The sequence below is a fragment of the Sorex fumeus genome, unplaced genomic scaffold (assembly GCF_029834395.1).
Source record: "Sorex fumeus unplaced genomic scaffold, SorFum_2.1 ptg000036l, whole genome shotgun sequence".
In the NCBI taxonomy this organism is placed as follows: domain Eukaryota; kingdom Metazoa; phylum Chordata; class Mammalia; order Eulipotyphla; family Soricidae; genus Sorex; species Sorex fumeus.
In genome coordinates, this window is record NW_026606093.1 from 3085297 (window position 1) to 3107939 (window position 22643).

General features: G+C 44.2%; 1 protein-coding gene across 3 annotated transcripts in view; it reads right to left on the reverse strand.

Annotated features, from left to right (window-relative positions):
* Positions 1-22643, reverse strand: part of CACNA1C (calcium voltage-gated channel subunit alpha1 C) — a 784718-nt gene that overhangs the window by 237869 nt on the left and 524206 nt on the right. For all 3 annotated transcript variants that reach the window (XM_056117829.1, XM_056117830.1, XM_056117828.1), the window contains exon 5: positions 18713-18852. In XM_056117829.1, the coding sequence (XP_055973804.1) occupies positions 18713-18852 (140 nt within the window). The remainder of the gene's footprint in view (positions 1-18712; positions 18853-22643) is intronic.

Sequence of the window (22643 nt, forward strand, 5' to 3'; positions counted from 1 at the left end):
TCAACAATTTTATTCTCAGCTGCGCCAAATGTACTTTTAAATCCATTTGCTGCAGTTTGTATGTTTGCTATTGTATTCTTTACTTCTAAAAATACATTTGATTCTTTTCCTTATCTTCTGGCTCTTAAAGAAATCATCAATCTTATCTTGATCTCTTTTATCTCTTTGAATACAGGTATTTTCAAGCCTGTGTGTGATCATTTCAAAATCTAGATTCCATGGAGGTATATGTGACTTGTCCTTGGATCTCCTCATTTTGATTCATCCTTAGGAGAAATATAATAATATTATAGACTAGATCAAATTTTTTAAAAACAAAATGGTTTTTCAAAAAAAATCAGAGAACTTTGATGATGTTATCTTTCTCCAAAGAGAATTCATATTACTTTTTGTTAGATGTCTTTTCCCGTTCTCAGAAAAGAGAAGATATAGAATATTTTTCCAGCATTTCTGTCTTCAGCTTGACAATTGCTCCAAATGACCCCATTTGCTATTTTGTAAAGTAAAAGTGGTTTTTTTTCCTTAAGGAAGAATCTACCCTGGCAAACTCCATCCTCATAGGTTTTTCTATCATTCCTACTTGCAGACCCGGGTAACTAGATCTCTGAGTACATGAAAGCATTTTAAAGCATTGGGAAAATGCCCACCATGGAAATTCTTTCAGTGAGTGCTAGGCCCTTGTGAGAGCTTCTTGGAGTAAAGTCTCCAGGGGTGGGCTCTATGCTGAAAGTCATTTCTGATAATAATCTTAAATAGGTAAAAGTAATGGTTTGCTTATAAGTCACTGATGGATTGTCATCCTTTCAAAAATGTATAAAAGAGACCTGCTCCTGAGGAAAATTTAAAGTGTGTTCATAATTTTGGTAGCAAATGACTTATTATAGAATTCATCAGGTTGGATAAGATTCTAAAAAAATTGTCCTGATTCTTTGTCTCTAACTCATTAGTCAAGAAGTGCTATTAGACCCAGGCAATTCACAGCTTTCTCTTCTCTCGCTTTTCCTGAGAAGGAGTTTAACAAACTACCAAGATTGTATTATTGCCAACTTATGGTGCCTCTGTATACCATAAGTTAATCTTTCTATACAACTCAAACAAAATGTTCCTGGGCTTCTAGACTTACTTCCCCACTCTGGCTCAAATCACAAATGAGTCAGTAGGAACTGTGATCTTCATAGAGGGAAATATAATCTTCATAGAGGGAAAAATCCCCGAACATTATGCTAGTGTTTTTTGGTTTTGTTTTGCTTTAAAAAGATTTGGGGTTTAGAGAGGGAAATGTTGGCTACTTCCTTTCTGCCACTAATAGCTGTTATCTTGACAAAGTCATGTGACCTTTCAAGGCTTAGGTTTCAACACCTTTAGGATGAGAACATTGAGTGAGAAAGCACACTCATGCTGTAAAACTTAATTGGTGGTTATTTTCTAAATATCCTAAAGATCCTTATACTCTTTTTTTTCCTGGTTACTACTGTGACTTATAAACGGTAAGTCCCTACTTAGTAAATGTGCAATAAATTATTGATACATAACACATAACTAATGCATAATTAGATAAAATGTGGCAGTAAAATTATGTATCAATAAATTTGTATATATCAATAAGATGATGTTCAAAAACTGATACTTAAATATAATCGATATATAATAGAATGTGGCACAAAGCAAATAAAATCAATAAAAACTAAGATCATTAGATACTCGATAAGAAAATAAAATGTTATTAAATTGGGTACCATTTTATACTATAAAATATCACTGTATCACTGTATCGCTGTCCTCCCGTTGTTCATCGATTTGCTCGAGCGGGCCCAGTAACATCTCCATTGGAGACTTTGTTGTTACTGTGTTTGGCATATCGAATACTCTCGGTAGCTTGCCAGGATCTCCGAGAGGACGGAGGAATTGAACTCGGGCCCGCCATGTTGGCTGCGTGAAAGGCAAACGCCCTACCGCTGTGCTATAAAATATATTACATAAGAAATGATTTTTAACAACAAAGTCTTCAATGGAGATGTTACTGGGCCTGCTCGAGCAAATTGATGAACAACGGGAGGACAGTGATACAGTGATACAGAAGAAATGATTTATTTTTTTGTCACTTAAATGTTGTCAGGTATACATCTATTTCCATCTATTTTGGCATAAAGAGAAACCTATTGATATAAACAGTTTAAATTGTATAAATATCTAAGAGGCAACTGCTTCAGAAAGTGGATATAAAGCAATATGAACTACAATTCCTGAGGGTATTGAAGCTTGTGGTTGTAAAAACCAGAATTGCTCTGGTTCTCTTACTGGGAGCAATTTCCAAACTGTAGCATCAAGAGCTATAGTCCAAGTTGACCACTGAGTCCCATTAATCTGAAAAACCACAGTGCAGATTAGAATTTGGTCAAAGTGGCAGTGGTGGGACCATGGGGAGGTAAATGTAATACTAGGAAAATATAGATCCTTAGGAGTTTGTGTAGAGGTTCCCTTTTCGCTCACAGCTTAGAGCTGGATTACACAGTGAAGGTTGATACTCAGATATTCTGAATTCATATATACTGTCAAATTGAAAGAGAAAATAATACTATAAGCAATGCTGTGGAAAGCAGAGTCCAGTAGACTGGTGTTCTGGCCTTGTCATAGGAAGACTGAGCTAACATCATGGTCAACCAGCAAAGACAAAAGCAGGGACACATCTTAAGAAGTACCTTTCCTATAGATAAAGCCTATACCTACAGTATAGACCTAGTCTAGTCCTATCCTGGTCAAACCCATCATCAAGTTCTAAAGTCTGAAACAAGACATGTACAAGATGTGAAAGAGGAGTTTGAGGTGTGAAGGGCTTAAATGTTTCAATTGATTTATATCAACAAAACCCGACACAAGTTTTTGATGTCAGCAGGCAAGTGAACTTTCTGCTAAACAATCAACCATTTTAGATTGAGATGAATATATTGTTTTGATATATTTGGGTATCTACAACACATTATTTGGTATCCCAGTATTCTCAGTAAAAAAATCACAAGTATATTAAGAAATAGGAATATGTAAAATATAGCCAACAAAAGCAATAAAAACTGAAATCAGTAAGATAATCAATAATAAAATAAAATAAGAAACTGAATAAAATCATGAGAAACTAAAAATGAGAACTCAAAGTCCAAATACTGTTGTACTTAGCAGATGAAATTTTTTTAAATATCAAGAGAACTCAAAAAAAGTCTCGAAAGAATAAAGCGAATATATTGAAAATAAAGCAGATAGGAAACCCCACAGGTAAGTGGAAACTTTAAGAAGAAAGTAAATGGAAATTCAGCTATAGTTTCTATAGCTGAAACTAACTGAAAGAAAGTTCATTGATTATGCTTGAAATGGAGATGACAGAGGAGAAAGTGAATGAAATGGGAGAATACTCAGCAATCCAATCTGCAAAACAAGAACAAAAGATTGGAGACAATGGAACAATGAGATAATACATAGTGACTAAATACATGAATAATAACAGCTTGAAAAAGAAAATAGTTAAATTTGAGCAAAAAAGTTGTTTGAAAAAATAATAGTCCCCAACTTCTCAGACTTAAGACCCTCATTTTTTAAATGGATCTGAAAAAGCCAGGAAACGTCAACACAACAAATATAATGGAAAGCATAGCACAGAACATTAAAGTCAACTGCTGAACACCAAAGATAAAGAGAACATCTAAAAAGAAGTCAAGAAATACATACTGAGGAACCATGATAAGAAAATTAATTATCTCTCCTCCGAGACAATGAAGACCAGGGGAAAACATAACAACAAATTTAAGTTCTGAATGGAAAAGGAATTGTGAACCATCAATTCTTTTTCCAGTAAAAAGCAAACAAACCAAAAAATCCTTCAGAATGGAGATGGCATAAAAAGGCATTTTCTGGTGCATAAAAGCCGCGATAATCGGCAATAGCAGACCTGAATTAGACACATGTTCTGTAAATCCTGTGGGGCAGAGGAAATCGAGATGGAAAGAAACGGAAAACACCAGAGTGGTCAAATATTGCAGATTATTTCTCACAATTTATCTAGAAGGCATATGACCATTTAAAATGAAACAATGGGATCTGCATGATAGTACTAAGGGTAGGCAGCCTGCCTTGCACATGGGTGACCCGGCTTCGATCCCTGACACCAGGAGTGACTGCTGAGCAGGAGTAAGACTAGAACACTGCTGGATGTGGCCCCAGACCCAAACAAACAAACAAAAACCAGGAGCAAATAGTGTTCAGATAGAGATTGTTTTATGAATGTGTGTATGAACATGCTCTGTGTCCTCAAAAGAGGGGCAGGAGCGACAGCACAGTAGGTAGTGTGTTTTCCTTGCACGCGGCCGACACAGGTGATCTATCCCCAGCATCCCATATGGTCCCCCAGCACCGCCAGGAGTGATTCCTGAGTGAAGACCCAGGAGTTACCTCTGAGCATCACTGGGTGTGACCCAAAAAGAAAAGAAAAGAGATATCAATGATGTGTAACAGTCCCACTAGACAAGGGGTTGAAGAAATGATATTATTATCAGGGTGTTACGTTTGTGATGAACACTTAAAATACATTCATTTGTTGAACATAAATTATATTTCAATAAAGCTTTTTTAATCGGGTATAGAAGTTCTTTTTCTAATCAGTTCCACCTGAAATCTCAGGTAGATAGAATTACGACTCAGGCATATAAGCAGCTGACATGTACTCAATGCTTTCTGTGTACTGAACATGAATACCTATGCTTTATAAACACTTGCTATTTAGTTCTAGCGACTATTGCACAAATTTAGTGCGAATTTATTTATCTATTTATTTATGGGGTGGGAGTGGGGTGGGTGGGTCTCATACCTAGTGGTGCTAAGGGGTTATCCTGGCTCTGTGCTCAGGAGTGACCTCTGGTGGTGACAGAATCACGGCCGAAGCAGACGCATACAAGGTAAGTTCATTCTGACCTCCAGGGTCCAAGCGTGAATTTAACCCACATTTTGTAGCTCAGAAAAACAGTAAAATAGTGGGGGCTCTGGGACTTTGAAAGTAAGTAGAAGGACTCTTAGGTCTACATACTCAAGTACTATTGGTCTTGAATCAGTGAGAGAATCAACCAAGAACACCAGGGACCTGGGGCTCACGTTCTGTATACTGATTAGTTCAGGGGATGCTGACCTCAGCTGAATCTTCATCGCTTCTTCCCTCAGTTTTCTTCCCAGCTTCTATACGTTACTTTGTTTTAAATAAAGTTACAGTCACTTTGCTGTTGGCTGGAATTTCATGTTGGTGAGGGGTGGTCTCCAGGAAAGAGCCATCAGTCAAGGAGTTTCCTGAGTCAAAAGATGTCTTTATAATACTGTCATTGTCCCACCGCCTGCCAAGGTCCTGAACATATCACCAGCGCTCCAAAAATCATGCTTGCTTATTAAAGCATCCATGGTATAATATTATATAACATAGCCTATCATCTCTGAGCTGATTGCAATTGTGTTGGGCACCAAGAGAACAAAGAAGTTTGCCAAAGGTCACCCTGTCAATGATCACTTCTAAAATTTGTAATAAAAACGGACTCTGGTCTATTGTTCTATATTATCTCAGTCCAGAATGATTCCACAAAGGAAAATCTTCAAGCTAATATTACTTAACTCTTTCACTTCCAGAATGAGAAAACTGATGGCCAGAGATTGAAAATACCATCCGAATTAGAGCCCGGGATTGCTCAGCTGCCAGGCCCAGAAAGTCTCCATATCAACTCAAATCATGTAGGTATCAAGAATATAATTTTCTATCGGTCTCTGCACTCAAAGGGATTTGCAAACCCTCAAAACATAAACAAGCTAATACCAGACATGCCAGTTGCCCCCATTTCTAAAGTCAGATCTGATAGGACCGATCAAGAGGCTGGAGATACCTTCAGATAGGTGAGATCTGGGGGTATGGTGCCGCCAGCAGGTCAATCTGTACCTGTGAGGTGAGTGCATCAGAAGCCTGATGGCGCCTTCAAACTTCCAGATACCCCAAAATTGCTGTTGTGCCTTTGGCCAGACCCCAACAACTTGGGGCCAAGTTTACCAAGAAAGTAAATGGCCAAAAGTTAGGTTTGTGGGAGACACACCCACAAACCACCTCCAGCTCAGCTATATATTTGGAGACAAGGTCTCTCTGGTTCCTGATCAAGCTGCTTAACGGCCATGATCCCAGAGACTCAGACACCAAGTTTGGAACCCAGCATCTTTTGGCAGAAATCCATCCAGTCCCTGCAGTCGGTTACCAGTGCCGGGCCACCACAGGTGGGAATAGGTTTCATGCCTTGGCCTGTTCCCCCTGGCGGCTCGGTGGCCGCCATCCTCCAGGGGCCATTGGACAGTCAGGTTTGGGCCCTCAGTGGCAACACACACGGAGTCTCACTGGATGGGGGTGGAACTGGCCCTTTCCTCCCCGCCCCAACGAGATCTTGGGTCACCACCCACGAATAGCCTCTCTGGCTCCTGATCAAGCTGCTTAACAGCCATGATCCCAGAGACTCAGGAACAAATTTGAAACCCAGCAGGTTTTGGCAGAAATCCCTCCAGATTCAATTGTTAAAATCTCAGAATTCCAAATTTGCACAGCCACTACTGTAGCCACACGACATCATATGTTATTCATAACCAGCAATAGAAAACAAATTGTCTATGGTTGACTTTTCAGCAGATATGAGTGTTGGGGTAAAATCCCAAATAATAATGGTGGGTCTGGTGTCAAAATATTGAGCGTAATCAAAGTAGAGAGAGAGTAATGTGGAAATCATCTGCCCCACAGGTAGGGGGAGGATGTGGGATGGGGGGGGGGTATACTGGGGTTTTTGGTGGTGGAAAATGGGCACTGGTTAAGGGACGGATATTTCATCATTGTATGACTGAGACTTAAACCCGGAAGCTTTGTAACTGCTCTCATGGTGATTCAATAAATAAATTTATAAAAAAATTAAAAAATAAAGTAAGGTGGAGTTCATGCCCAATTCAATCAGCCTAATCAATGGCTGAATAATTAGCAATACTCCTACATTAAAAAAAAAGCTGAGATCAAGTTCTTCAGGGGGTGATTCCGACCTGAAAAACTGCTTCAGTCCATCTCTGTTCATTCCTCTAGGACACACACAGGGCTGGATGTGCTGATCAATAAATTAGGGATAATGTTCCAGCCTCCACGGAGGAGATTAATCATCCAATGAAACTCTTGGGGGTCTGAAAGCCTCCAACTGCCCCTGATACAGAATAATGCTTTTAGTTTGTGGTCACCCTAATATTTATCACCACCTACATCTTGTTCTCAAACCAAAAAGCACATTTGCATCACTGAGAGAATATGCACTTTAGTAAGGCTGAGAAGTCAGTGTGTGACTGGATGCATTTCTGGGCATTTCTGTCGTGATTATGTTAAGCTATTGTATGGAGAACAGCAAATAATAGTGCTCTGCCCAGTTTAGCCATTTACTGTCATTGATAGGCAATAACCTCTCAGTATGAGCCCAGGAACTAGTTAAATATATTCATTGTCTGAATGAATGGTGCCACATTTCTCTTCTTATTACCTGCTGCTGTGACTTATCACAATCCAGCCTTTCTTCTTCGAGATAGGTTTAAAAGAGTCCTTGTTGACTGAAGCTCTTGGGGCTTTACAGGCAAAATCTTACCCCTATGCATGACATACCCATCATTTTTTTGGGTCACACCTGGCGATGCTCAGGGTTTACTCCTGGCTCTGCACTCAGGAATTACTCCTGACAGTGCTCAGGGGACCCTATGGGATGCTGGGAATTGAACGGGGCGGGGGTAGGTCACATGCAAGGCAAACACCCTCCCCGCTGTGCTATTGCTCCAGCCCCTGCACACCCATCATTAACCTTGCTTTGTTGACAGAGACCCTGAGGCCAAGCAGGAAGCAGGAAGGAGAGGTGGCAGCAGGGCCAGGACTGGAACAGGCTCCCGTCCTCCTTTTCCAGGAACCCTTCATGGCTCCCGTGAGAGAAAACAGAGAGCCGGAGGGGGTGGGGTGCAGGAAGCTGTTGGGAGCCTCGCTGGGCCGCATGGAGAAGGCAGCATCAGTTTGGCTCCTGCAACCAGAAGGTGCCAGGGACCTGGCGCAGGGTTTGAGGGAGCCTATTCCAAACATTCCTCTGTTTCCCATGGGCACCTGGGAGCCGGCCTGCCAACCTGTTTGGAATGTTAAGAAGCTCCATGTTCAGAGCCGTCCTCCAGAGGGCTCTGTGCGCGCAGAACACAGGCCAAGCCCGAGGGCTGCCCGGGGCGAGAGCTGGAGGCAGCTCTGACTTCTCCTGCGTTTGCTTCCCCTGAGGGTGACTGGAACTGATGTGCGTGAGAAAGTGCTGTAAACTCCAGACTTCTACCCCAGAGGGTCCCGTGCTGAAGGCCGACCTCCCAGCCTCCCAGCCTCTGTCGGAGTGTTGGGAAAGCGGAGTAACCTTGAGAAAGACATTGTTCTGGCCTGCTGCAGAGCTCCTGACAGTTGCATGGAAATTGGGTGGCGAAGAGGAGGTCAGAGCCTGGGGATGCAGATAGCCACAGTCCCCACGCAAACATTCTAACTCAGGAGTAGCACTATGAGAGGGATGTGAGGGACAAAGTTTATTACTTCCTGCCTGGGTAGCACGGTAGCACTGTCCTCCACTATGGCACTGTTGATAAAAGCAGTGTATCAAAGGTAGCACTGTAGGGGCTGGAGAGATAGCACAGAGGGTAGGGCGTTTGCCTTGCACGCAGCCCACCCGGGTTCAATTCCCAGCATCCCATATGGTCCCCTGAGCACCGCCAGGAGTAATTACTGAGTGCAGAGCCGGGAGTAACCCTGTGCATCGCCGGTGTGACCCCAAAAAGAAAAAAAAGTTAGCACTGTAGCACTGTCCTCCCATTGCTCATCGATTTGCTCGAGTGGGCACCAGTAGTAGCATTACTGTTTTTGTTACTGTTTTTAGCATATCCAATATGTCACAGGTAGCGTGCCAGGCTTTGCCGTGCAGGCGAGATCCTCTCGGTAGCTTGCCGGGATCTCCGAGAGGGGCGGAGGAATTGAACCCGGGTCGGCTGTGTGCAAGGCAAACGCCCTACCCGCTGTGCTATCGCTCCAACCCTACCTGCCTTGGTAAGAGACAAATAAAATAAAATAAAATAAAATCCACAAAAAAAGCTCTGAAACCCTTGTAGGAAGGGTTTCTGACTGGGACAGTGGCGGAACTAGGTGTCCTCAGGGAAGCAGAGCGAAGGGCAGATTTAAGGGGGACTCACCACTGCGCATGCCCCTGTCTTTTTCTGTGCCCCTCCACCTTTGTCTAAGGCTATTCACAACCTCTTCAGGACTAACAGGGTGAAAAGGAGGAGAAAGCAAACTAGAGTGTGGGAATAATTAGAAGGCCACGACTAGTGAAACGGAGGGCATGGTAGAGGGTGACGAGGCAAGAAGGCTTGCTGAGGGAGGGACATGCAGGGGGCTCAAGGGAACAGTGAGGAGGGCGTGAGGAGGGCTAGAAGGAGGCACGCCTAGGCCCTTCAAGTCACAGGGGCAGGGCAGAGGTCCTGAGAGCTGGGGCTGAAGACAGCGGGCTTCTTCTTTTACCAGGAACTTTCTCCCCATGGTAGGCCCGGGTGCTGCAGAATCTCAGCATCCTGGTGACGCTTCAGGAGAAACATTAACCAGAGCGGAAGGCAGGGTCAGGAAGACTCCGGAAGTAGAACATGCAGAGATGGGTGGAGAGAATGAGGAGAGCAGAGCCTCTGTTCTGACTCCATCCTCTTCCCTGGGCCTCAGTTTCTCAAACCTGCCCCTTTCAGGGCTGCGTTACTTAATTCGTATCAGCTCCAGCAGGTTTTCCCTCATTGAATCTGGAGTCCTGCAGGGTCCTCGGGGCCGGGTGAGGTGACTTGCCACGCCCTCTGCCCTACAAGGCTCCTCTCCAGCACAGAGTGGCATGGCCACCATCCTCCAACACGCTCCTGGGGCAGTGGCACTTACTGTAAACCCACAGTGGCCCACTTGCTGGAGATCAAACTTCAGCAGATTGGCGTGACTGCCTTTGCATCATCAGAGTATGAAAACACGCAGAAAAGTTGTTTTTAGCAACTCTAATATGCCCCCAGGGGGGGTCTGATTAACCAGTAGTGTTTGCTCACTGTGGCCAATTTCACAGTTACTAATCCCCAGGCAGGGAGAACACATTGTGGAAGAAACCCACATCGCAGGATGAGCGTGGAGGACCTGAGAGTTTGGAGGCTCGAGGAGACTCAATTTTTGCAGCAGAAAAGTTTAGATCAAAGAAATTAAAAAATGCCCAATATCCACGGCCAGAGAAAGCATGTTAGGTTTGGCTGTGCAGGGCCCCTGCAGAGAGCTTGGCGAGAGCAGGACGCGCCCAGCATGGTCTTTGCAGGAGAGAGTGTGCAGGCAGGAGAGGGTGTGTACGTGGGTGACGGTGTACAGGCGGGAGGGTGTGCATGCAGCAGAGGGTGTGCAGGTGGAAGAGGGTGTGCTGGCGGTTCAGGGTATGCAGTGGGAGAGTGTATACAGGCGGGGGAGGGTGTACAGGCGTGTGTAGTGAGCAGGCTCTTGGGTACTTGGCTCTCACAAGACATTGCCTAGAGAATATTTACAGGGTTAAGAAAGGCACTTTACGAGAAGAGGGTGGTTGGTCCACAGGAACTGGAACATTCTTGATGTCAGCCTGTGATTCAACGAGTACCCTTCTGAAGAGCCCTGGATAACCTGCTATTGCCCCCATCTGTCCCATGACTACCCTTTCTTTTCTCTGCCCGGAAGCTATGAAGGACAAAGCTTAAGCTCAACATACAGAAGTGCTGTTGAATTTACAATAAAGTCGCTTCAGCTTCTGCTCACTGTGCCCTAATCCTGCTGTCTGTCTCTTTCTTGCACTCTTGCACCCTCTCCCTATCACTCAAGTTGACTAGTCCCACGGGGCGGGACATATACCCTCGGGGGAGGGTACATAGGCAGGGGAGGGTGTGGGGGGCATGCGGGCAGGAGAGAGCGGGCTGCTCTAGTCCTGTTCTGATGCCAGCTTCACCGCCAGCAGCTGCTGTGCGGGTGAGTGGATGCACTTCCCTGGAATCTCAGTGCGCCCTTGGCTCCGACATTCTCACCCTCAGAGGCAGACACCTGCCGTCGAAACTGCCTAGTGGTTTGGTGTCGAGAACCTCCTTGAGCACTTTCCTGGGCTGCCTCTCTCTGCTTCTAACTGCAATAGTTTGGCTACACGTAGCCCTGGTGTTCTGGCCTCAGCGGGTCTGCATTAGTGACCGAAGAGAAGGGAGGTCTCCTTTCCCGGATGGCCCCCATCCGCATACCTATCTTTACTACCATTACCTCAGGGTTTATCTGAAGACAGGGGTGTGGCTCAGTGGTAAGCACTTTCCTTGCATGCATGAGACCTGGGTTTGCGCCTGGCATGGCTATCAGGTCCTATGATTTCCTTGCATTATCTACTATGGAAGTCAAATAATCAAACAAAATTAGAATTACACATCCTACAAACATAAAAAACTGGCATTTTTTGGTCTTATATTACTATTTATCTCTACAATAATATTTATTTTTATCTTTATTTTTAATGTGCCTGTTGTCATCATAATAAGCTTATAATACATTCTTATTTCCCCTGCTTAATATAGTATAGTATAATGAAACAGCTACCATTTAACTGAGCATGTACTATGGGCAAGATAGTGCATAAGTGCTTCACGTTAACACATTTAGCTCTCCCAAAGATATTTGAAAGATTTTTTTATTACCATTTCCGCTTTCAGGATGAGAAGACGAAGACACAGAAATGCCAGGTAATTTCCCTAAGGATTAAGGGTGAATCAGCAGCAGAAGCCAGTCTAATGCAAAAAGCTCGTGCTTAAAACCGTTCTGCCTTTGGTTTCTCTTTGTGTCTTGTATAATTCTGGATTTTACTCAAAAGATATCTGTCCACTGACTGCTACTGCTCTGTTTCCAGGAAACGGTTTTAACTGACCAAGGGAAAAATCAGGAGAAAGCGTTTGATTTCCTCCACACTTGGTCCTTCTGCTCCTTCTCACTTCTCAATTAGGAAGCAGATCTCTGTTTAATAATCAGCTGTTTGCTACTCGGTGTGCCTCCAGAAATAATATGTGTAACTGAGAAAAGCCAATCTTATAATTATTCACACCATGAAAAAATGATACCCCAGGAAAAGTCTTTAAAGAACAAATATCACGACAGATTGGGATGGGATCCTGTTTATCTGTGGCCACACTTCCGTGCTCAATCTGACTCAGAGAAAGTGCTCAAGATGTTCTGGTGATAGGGTGGCATTTGCTAACTAACGATGGTGCTGGGCTAGCATGGGGGAGATTGATCATTCCCTTCAGCCTCGTATCAAGTTGGGGCCACTGTGAGTTTTAGTCAAAAGAGCTCACAAATCTAAGAAACACTTTGTCACCTCCATCTGCGCTCCCTTTATGGAAGCCACTCCTGAAAGTTCTTCTCCGGGAGGGCAGATGGGAGTCGAGGGAAGGAGGAAATGACCCCTTGCTTATTGCTCTGCAAACAAATGCACTCTCTTCCTATACACTGCAAATATTTAATCACAGCCTTTCGTATTTATTGTTCATGTTCACTATATGATGTTATTGTCCCATATGGCTTATCTTTGGGTGAAATATGCAACCCTCACGGCCCTTCTGCTGAGGGACAGAGAGCTGCAGAAGCAGCAGGGCCTGACCTGCTTCCTCATGGAAGGGTCCCGATAAAACAAAAAGGACAAGTTTTACAATCAGACAGAATTTCATTGACTCCGTTGATATTAGCACCCACTGTGAAATCAACAGCCGTACAGTATACAATTCCAGCTAATTTTTTGCCTTATCATGATTTCTGGGAATACACCTTACTTGTCATTCAAAATCCATCCTAAGTGCAAACCTCAAAACAGCCTTGATTCTCTATCCCCACTTCTCAAAGCATCCTGTTGCATAACACACAATAGTTCTGTTTGTGGTGAGGTTTTTTTTTTTCCTGGGTGGTGTTTTCCAACTTTTTGTTCTGTCATTATTTCTAGGAACAGTGTTCCTCTGCACTTCTTTTGTTCTATGTCATTATTTCTATGAACACTTTCTTTTTGAGAATACATGCAATATGTGACTCATTTCTTTATTGGCTGTGATGACTGGCAAAATCATATAGAAAGTAGGCACCCAGTGTGCTTCACTGAACAAATAAATAAAAATCCCTCAGAGACTTCTAATCATATAACTGTCTCTCCTTCCATAGGCTGTGATCATTGACTTCAACAACATTTATTACACATATGGACATTTAAAATAAAACACTCCAGGATTAGAATTACGGATCCTACAAACATCCCAACTAACCTATTTATTGTAATCACATCTTAAATATCTACATATTACCATTTGTCATATTATCATGAAAATGAAATAGGACAGAAATAAAAACAAAAACCCTTTGGAAGAGTGCTACAGAAGTGCTACAGTAAACACAGAGAGAATTTGTCTATCCCAAACAGTATTTTAGTGAGTTGGGTAATTCTTAGTAACTGCTGCATACAGCCATCACCATGAGGTGTAGCAGTGTCCACTCATCCTACTAAGATTGATCTAGCATCGGACAGGCTGAGAATATACCAGTGGGTAAGACAAATAAAGACCGATGTCCTCGTGGAGGTTATACACACGCAAACAATTAAACATGCACTGTGGTGGCAAGTGGAAAGTGTTATGGGGAAATAGAGCAGTGAGGGGACGCAGGAAGTGTGAGATTGAATCACCAGGGTAGCAGAGGAATATTAGTTCTGATAAGATGACATTTGCACAGAGACCAGAGGAGACCAGTCATGTGCACAGCCCAGTAAAGGGCATAAGATCAAGAGAGCAGTATGTGCTAAGGCTCTCTGATGGTCTTGATCTCAGAATTCTAGAGACACAGCAAGGGGGTCATGAAATCAGCACAGAGCAAAGGAAGGGAGGGACGAAAGTCCTTAGTCCTTGAGGTCTAAGGGATCTTGGCTTTTGCCCAGTGTGTTAGAGGAAATTCGGAAGGTTTGACACAGAGCAGTAATATGTATTCTGGTAGAGATTCCTGAGTGCAAAGCCAGGAGGAACCCCTGTGCACCGGCGGGTGTGACCCCCCAAATAAAATCACTCCTGGTGGTGCTCAGGGGACCATCTGAGATGCTGAGAATTAAACCCAGGTTGGCCACGTGCAAGGCAAACACGTACCCGCTGTGCTCTCGCTCCAGCCCCTGGCTTGAGTAGTTTTAAGAATGATGCTGATATTTACTGAGAAGAGAGAAATTTGGGAAGACTGGGAATGTTGTTATAGATATACTAGGTTGAAGATGCTTAGTAGATATTTGGTTTAAGAAATGTAGTAAGCAGATAGTGATGTAAGTCTGAAGTTAGAGGTCTGTGCTGTGACCATTAATTTTTCATTTAAATTTAAAATTAATTATTTTTATTTCTTTATTTTGGCTTTGGGGACATGCCTGGTAGTGTTCAGGGCGTACTCCTGACTCCATGATCAGGAATAACTCCTGTCCAGGTTCCAGGGACCATATGTGGTATCAGGGATCAAGCTAATGTTGGCTACATGCAAGGCAAGGACTTTACTTATGAACTATTTCTGGCCCTCATTAGTGGTTTTCATAGAGTTGTTTTGGTGTAGCAGTTGTGGAGAGACCCTGACCTGAATAAGCTCTAAACATAATGGAAAGACAAGAATTGAGACAACAGTGGAGAGAGTAGGTACTTTTTGGAGCACTGTGGCATACAAGTGCAATGAAACAAACAAAAATTATAAGAAGTGGAAGAAGCCTTTTATCTAGTCCTTAGTGGTAGATGATGGGCTGGAGCGAGAGCACAGCGGTAGGGCGTTTGCGTTTCACGCAGCCAACATGGCCAACCCGAGTTCGATTCCTTCCGCCCCTCTTGGAGAGCCCGACAAGCTACTGAGAGTATCTCGCCCGCATGGCAGAGCCTGGCAAGCTCCCCGTGATGTATTCGATATGCCAGACACAGTAACAACAAAGTCTCCAAAGGAGACGTTACTGGGCCCACTCGAGCAAATCGATGAACAATGGGAGGACAGTGACAGTGACAGTGGTAGATGATATGGCTGATATCTTTCTAGATGGTTTCAACCAAAGTAGTACATAATGCTTATTCATCTTCACTCTTCACTATTTCAAAGAGCTTTGCAGGGGCAGCGAGATATATCAAGTAAAAAAATATGTGCCTAGTATGTGCAAGGCCCTAAATTCAATTCCCAGCACTGCATGGCCTCCAGAGTACCAGGTGGTATAGCCCTGGCGTCCATTCCAAATGCTGCTGGGCCTGGGTACCATGCTGCAAGCCCAACTACCGAACCACAAGTCCTATATGTCCAGGCCAAGAATTGCTGGTAATGGCTCTCAGGACCCACAAACACCCATAGGGGTGGGCCCTATGGAAAAAAATGTGCAGACATTATTCCAGGCAGGAAGGATGAAAGACTGAATAAGCCTCTCCTTGAAAAGTGTTCTCTTTTAATTGGTGATCCCTGAACAACAAAATACAGCTGTTAGCCTTATACATAAGCAAGGAGTTATCTGCAAGTTATCTGCCTCCTATCTCAAAACTTCCTACTTATCTCAATGTGCTCATCTTTGGAGAACAAAAATACCTTCCTGAACGGCATGGCAGGCGATAATAGGGTCCTATATGTGAAGTACTAGATCACGTGGTCATCTTTTACAAGTTCTACTGAGACCCTCTGTGGAAACTTTCTTCTACAACTGACCCCTAGTTACTCAATCTAATCTAACCCTCCCTCACATCACACTGAAGCATAACCACTGTAGCACTGTAGCACTGTCCTCCCATTGTTCACTGATTTTCTCGAGCGGGCCCAGTAATGTCTCCATTGTGAGACTTGTTGTTACTGTGTTTGGCATATTGAATACGTCACAGATAGCTTGCCAAGCTTTGTCGTTCTGGTGGGATACTCTCGGTAGCTTGCCAGGCTCTCCAAGAGGGGCGGAGAAATCAAACCCTGTTCGGCCAGGCCGGTCCTGGGCAAGGCAAACGCCCTACTGCTGTGCTATCACTCCAGCCCTATGCCAGAGAAATGATTTTTGTTGACATTTCCTTAAGGTCTCTGAAATGGATTTCACTATTTGTTCATAATCATCAGGCCATGCATCTTTGTGGGCCTGGTGTATGTCTGTGCCCCTTTTCTCCGGAGTGAGCCATGTGATTTGCTTGAGCTACTGGAGGGGAGCAGTTGTGCTTGTGTGAAACGTGTGTGAAACTCACGTTTCAGCAAAAGGCAAAAGCCGGCTTTGTGTGCCTCTGCCCCATGCCAGGAGGATAACCTGCCTTACACGTCTGCTGCTCTGAGCTCTAAAATGAGAGACATGCAAGCCTGTCTGCACCCAGGCCCTGCTGAACTCAGGACAAGGGCGGTTGGTCAACATCCTCATGTACCACGAGCCACATGGAAATAATTTTGTTGAAAGTCACTAAGAATTTGGGATTATTTGTCCTTGCAGGAAAAGCTGATGGATACACTCTTCTATTAGACTGTCAAATGTGTGAAATTAAGCAAAATATTTACTTTTTATGACATACCTTTTATGCCTACTCCCATGCTGGGGCCCCTAATCAGCACATATGCCACCTGGTAAGATTCTCTGTACCCAGCGTAGCCTTATTGACTGCAGTTGGGAATCAATTCACAGTTCCTTTTACTGACTGACCTAGGTTCCACCATTATATGCTCCCTAAAAAGCTCTATTCAAAATTCCCACCCTCCCCTTAGTTCTTTCATTTTAGCCTGTAGGGTGATCCCTGATTAGTCAAAAAAAAGTCTCAAATAATTTTGACTTCACAGAGTGGATTGTATCTTGGCCATCATAGTGCTGTTTTCATCCCCAGGTGCCCCAGGGGCTAAGTCCTAACTTTGCTAATGTGTCTTCGTTTTCTGTTTGCTTTTGAGCGTAAGGCAGGTCAAACTTTGCCCAGGAGGTCCTCTGCCATGAAAATAGCCCATAAATCCAGTAAATGTTTCTACCTGGAGCAGAGACCATTCTAGGTATTGTGTAGCAATCAGAGACAATAATACAGCCCAGTTGGGGATTTATGGGTTTAGATTCTCTAGGAAACAGGATACTTATGCAAAAGTTTAAGACAACCACGTGTTATAAAATAACCATTGGCATTTTTATAAGAAGTCATGTGATAAGATAGGAAAAAGAATTCACTTGCAAGTCTAGGGGCCTGGTTCTAGTCCTGCTCTTCTGGTTGCTAATTAAGTTGCTTTGGGAAGACCTTTTCACTGTCCTATTTATATAGGAAAAGATTTTAATAGGAAAATATAAGGTCCCTCACATTTTCATAGTCTTAGAACTCCTAAGAGACATCACAAAACAGCATAAAAGGCGTTCAATACTCAGTATGTAGGAGAGGCAGTAAAAGTTGGAGGTCTGAAGAGTCTTTGTTTTGGGGCCCCTGCCCCCATCTCCAAGCCAGTCTGTTTCAGCCTGGGAATAGGAAACCCCTAAACATTGACTCAAGGGCTAGACCCAATAGAGTTGATCAGAGAGTGAAAGATCTCAACAGACACACCTTGAAGTACACTCATCCACCACAAATTAAACAGAGGAGGGGCTCTCTGAGAGATGACTTAGGCCCACGGAGAAGCTCGGGTTGGGGTCTGCTGGAATTGATGTGAGGTGCACTAGCCGTTTTGTGTTCAGTGTCTTGGACTCACCCATCATGGGGCGGGTTTGAGAAGGTGCCGGGGTGAAGGAGCTGACCAGGTGACTGCTCTCTCAATAAACAATCTCCCCACCTTTCTGCTTGATGCAGAGCTAAATGGGTTTTGTTGACAGGTGGCATGCTCTGAGGTAGGGCTTCTGAGGCCAGAGCTGCCCCGCTGGACATGAGAGGGGCAGGGAGAAATGGCAAATAGGACTTTTTTTTAAAAATGTCCCTGGCTACTTCCTGATTGTTCTTTGGAAAAGTACAGCAAGTAGAGCTAATCCCATTGGCTGAAATCTCCAGAGCTTTGGAGGATTAGCCTGCTCACCTGGCTCTTGTGCTGTAAATGTATTTAAATTGCCAGCCCAGACCTGGTGGGGATTGCTCAGAAGGCCCTCATTGTTTCCTCTGTACAGGCTGTCTTCATTTGGCTCCGTGAATGCAGTGCAGTTTTTTCCAGGTGCTTACAGGGAGGGGAGCGGACCACTGTGTGTTTGAAAGACTTCACATTAGACTTTGGTTCTTTATTTTATTTTGTGTTATTTTTTTGCTTTTTTGGGTCACACCTGGCAATGCACAGGGGTTACTCCTGGCTCATGCACTCAGGAATCACTCCTGGTGGTGCGCAGGGGACCATATGGGGTGCTGGGAATTGAACCCAGGTCGGCTGCGTGCAAGGCAAACGCCCTGCCTGCTGTACTGTCACTCCGACTTTGGTTCTTCAAAGCCTGCTGTACTGTCAACCCCGACTTTGGTTCTTCAAAGCAAAGGGATTCATGGGGCGGGGGGGGGGGGGGGGGGGGGGGAGAACACAGCCCTTCTTTGAAATAAAATTAGGCTCCTACTGCAAAGTGCCCTTGGCAGTTCTAGAAAGAAAAGCTGAGGGTGGCAACAAGATACCATTGTAAATAAGAAGGATGGCTTGACTCACTTGGCACACCGGACACCAGGCGTAGGGGGCGCAGCACACGGAAAGCCCTCAGCGCCTTCACGTCAAATCCAGCCCCTTTCCCTCCTAGAGCGTTGGCCCCGTCTGCTTTGGTTGCTTGCTCTAAAATTGCACTAAAAAGCCTGGAAGAGAGGGAGGAGAGAAGGCGCCGTGAGCATCGTTTCCCATAGACCCCTGGAGCTCTGCATTCTCTGAAGGACTCCTGGGGGCACAGAGGCTGTGGTAAGGTGAGGGCATGTGCACCGAGGCGAGAGGGTCAGCAGACTGTTCTAAATTCGCTCAGTGTAGGCGTCACCGTGCCACGTAACCAGCAGCCCAGGGAGTCTGAGCTTGTCGCTATGAAGTCATGAGATCACATGTGACTTTGTGAGGCTGGGCAGCCCAGGCAGAAGTAGGACCCAGATAAAGCTGGTTCCTAGTTCCTTTGTGATGCTCTGGTCTCTCCGTCATTTCCTAGCTCCACTGTCATTTGAGCAAAATCACATTCTCTCTCCCCATCCATCTTCTCCCTCAGCCCCCTCCTCTCTGATTTGTGCCAGGGCACCACTTGGTAGATTTCCCATATCTTATGACAAGGCATAAAGATGCCTGAAAGATGTACCCTGACAAAGGAGTGAGTGAGTGGTTTCAGCTAGGCTAAAACAGCTGCCTGGAACCCTCAGACAAGGACTCAATGTCCCCTGCGTGAGATACAACATTTTTCACGAACGTTCTTCTGTGGGAATTTTTTTTTATCATTCTGCTAGCCATTTAGTGGGAACAAGAAATATAAAATAAATTATTGTGGACATGCTATGGGGCTCAGGTATGAGGGGTAGTTGGGAAAATGGAGACAATGGTGGAGGGAAGGTGATGGTGGTGGGACTGGTGTTGAAATATTGAATGCCTGTATGAAATCACCAGGAACAACTTTATCAACCACAGTGCTTAAATAAAGTGGGAAAAATAAAAATTAAAAAATGAAACAGCTGTCTGAAGTTTGTAGTGTGGAGGGTATGACCACTTCTCTCTGGGAGAAGCTGCTCACTGCATTCTCTTGGCTCTAATTGGGCCAAAGCAGACCTTAAGTGTAGAATAACATTGGTTTGTCCTTTCTGCTTTGCCACAGGGAGCTTAGGTTTATTGGGTTACTCCCACCACAGTGCTCCCAGTCGTCTGTTTTTATTTGTAACCTCTTTCACTGTGCTCTGTTAACTTGTAAATATTGCATTTCTCTTCTTATGTCCTTTGCATAGTTAATACAGAGCGATGTCCTTTTTGTATAGACACAGGAAGATAGTTAATGCTATGCTTTTGTAACTTGGGAGTTAATTTACTCTGAATGATATTCACTCCTGGGCATCTGTTTTCTAGACTTAAGCCTCAGTTGCCCTTAGTTCCTAGCACCCCAATAGTGGGGTCCCAACGAGGGACTGGATGCACCCAGGGCAAGCTGTGAGCTACCCTGGCATCGAAACTGGCCAGGCCAAGCACCATAATACTTAACTATAAGTTAAGAGCACAGACATGGACAAATTCTGTGATGATCCAAAAAAGTAGCATCTAGATTAGGACCCTGCTGGGGTTAGGAAAGATTAATCTGGCCTGAACACACTAGTCTAGGATCTATAGTGAAATATCCCCAGGAGAGCCACCCCAGAAGCTCAATGTATCTCTTACTGTGTCCATACAAAATAACTAATATTAAGAAGTAGAAGTAGAATTAAGATGTTAATTAAATTATTGGATTAAGGAGAGGGGAAACACCCCTAAGTGGTATTTTGCCCTTGAGCCTGATCTGCCATTATGAAGGGCTTTTGATATGTTGATTGTGGTGTGTGTCTACCCACATGCAGGGAATTGGTGAGAGACAGAGAAAGACCAAGCTATGAGAGGGAGCTCAGAGAGATGAGCCGGAGATACAAGAAGAGACCAGAATGAGGGGCTGTGTGAGACTAGAATGGGGGATTTAGTGAGACGGGAATAGGCGCGTGGGGACAATGGAATAAACGGTAACTGATCACCAACCAGCCTGGCCCTCATCTCTTCCTTTGTCCGCCCATGGCATTGGCCATCCCTGGTGGGCAAGTGGCCCAAGCCCACCGAATGCAGATGGTGAGAGAGAGCTGCCGGGGCTCCTTAGCTGCCTCGTGATTGCACACTTAGGAACACTTTGGCTCTGATAGTGCCCCAATATAGTACCAGCCTGCAGAGACCATGTACTAGGTCCTCTATCTCTTGTTTTTTTCATACCATACCAAAATACAAACCCTTAATGATTTTTCTCCACCATTTTCTGTACATGCAATGTGTTCATCGTATGTTCCTCAATTGCGTGTTGCTCACTGTTCTCCTTCATGAATATGTAAGAGTTTCCTGAAAAACTACTAGACTATGTATAACTGCTACATCACTCTATTTCTGCTGGGCATTTAACCAGATCCTTAATAAATGTCTCTGAAACTGTTCCCCAATCTACAATAGTGGACTTAAGTAGTTTTCATGCCAATAAATTGCACCCTTTTCTATGTAGTTATTTCTGTGTATTTTTGATTGACAGTAGTTAAATGAATATGTTTCAAGTCTGAGCAAAATTGCCCATTAAATGGCATGTGACTGAGATGGAAATTTCTGCTCTGTCACTCTGTGTTGTTGCTTATATAGTCATTCCTCCAATAAGCATGAGAATGCCTGGCACCATTGTACACATTGGGATTATAGTAAAATAGACAAAGGCCAAACTTACCATCTTGGAGGTTATATTCTAATAGGAGAGCCGGACAATAAACCAAATGATCAATAAGGTCTATGCCACGTGGTAGGAGAGAAATGCATCAAGAAAGGGAATGTGGAGTGACTGGTGATGAGTACTGGATGTAATACTGGTGGTCAGGTGAGGGTGGGAAATGGATCAGAGCAGGCAAAGATGTGAGCTCCTCCCGGGAAGGGGGTGGGTGATGGGAAGCAACCTACTGGGCCCCTAGTTTTCTCTGAGGTGGAAGTTACTGGGAACTTTGAGTAAAGGAGTAATCTGATCTGATGAAAGTTTTTTTTGTTTTGTGGGTTTTTTTTTTTTTAGTGAAACACCATGAGGCACAGTTGTAGACTTACAATTTTTTGTGTTTGGGTTTCAATTATACAATGATCGAGTACCCATCCCTCCACCAGTGCCCATTCTCCACCACCACTGATCCCAGTATCCCTCCCTTCCCCCATCTCCCCATCCCACCCTGTCTCTGTGTCAGGGCATTCCCTTTTTTGTTCTCTCTCTCCCTTTGGGCGCTGTGATTTGCAAAAGAGGCATTGAGTGGCAATCATGTTCGGTCTATAGTCTACTTTCAGCATGCATCTCCCATCCTGGGAGGATCCTCCCAACACCCTTTATTTGGTGCTCCCAAATGAAAATAAAAGCTCTAACTGAGCTGCCTTTTCCAAAAGTTTTAAGAGAATCACTGATAGTGTGGGGTAAAGACAACAACACAAGCAACTGTGCTGGTGCAGATGGAGTAGCTTCAAGCAGGTGGGAAGAAACAGACAAAGTCTAGATATACGTTTAGACAGAGCAGTGGCTTCTGGATTCTGGATTTTACTGCAATGCAGGAGTGACTTGTGGCCATTGTGGTAGGCTTGAGGAAGGGGAGGACTAAAAAGGATTCCTACTCTTTTGACTTTAACTATGGAAGGGAAGTTTCTGAATGAATCAAGGGCTCTATTTTGAAATGTGAGTTGTTGAGTATCTGAATGAGTATCTTGAATGGATGCAATGGAGTCTTGAGTTTGACTTTTTTTGGTAAGGGGGTGGGAGACACCTGACAGTGCTCCGGGCTTATTCCTGGGAGGTGCTCAGGGGACTATATGGGATGCCAGAGATCTAACCCAGGTCAGCTATATGCAAGGCAAACACCATACCCACTAGATTATCGTTCTCTTGGGT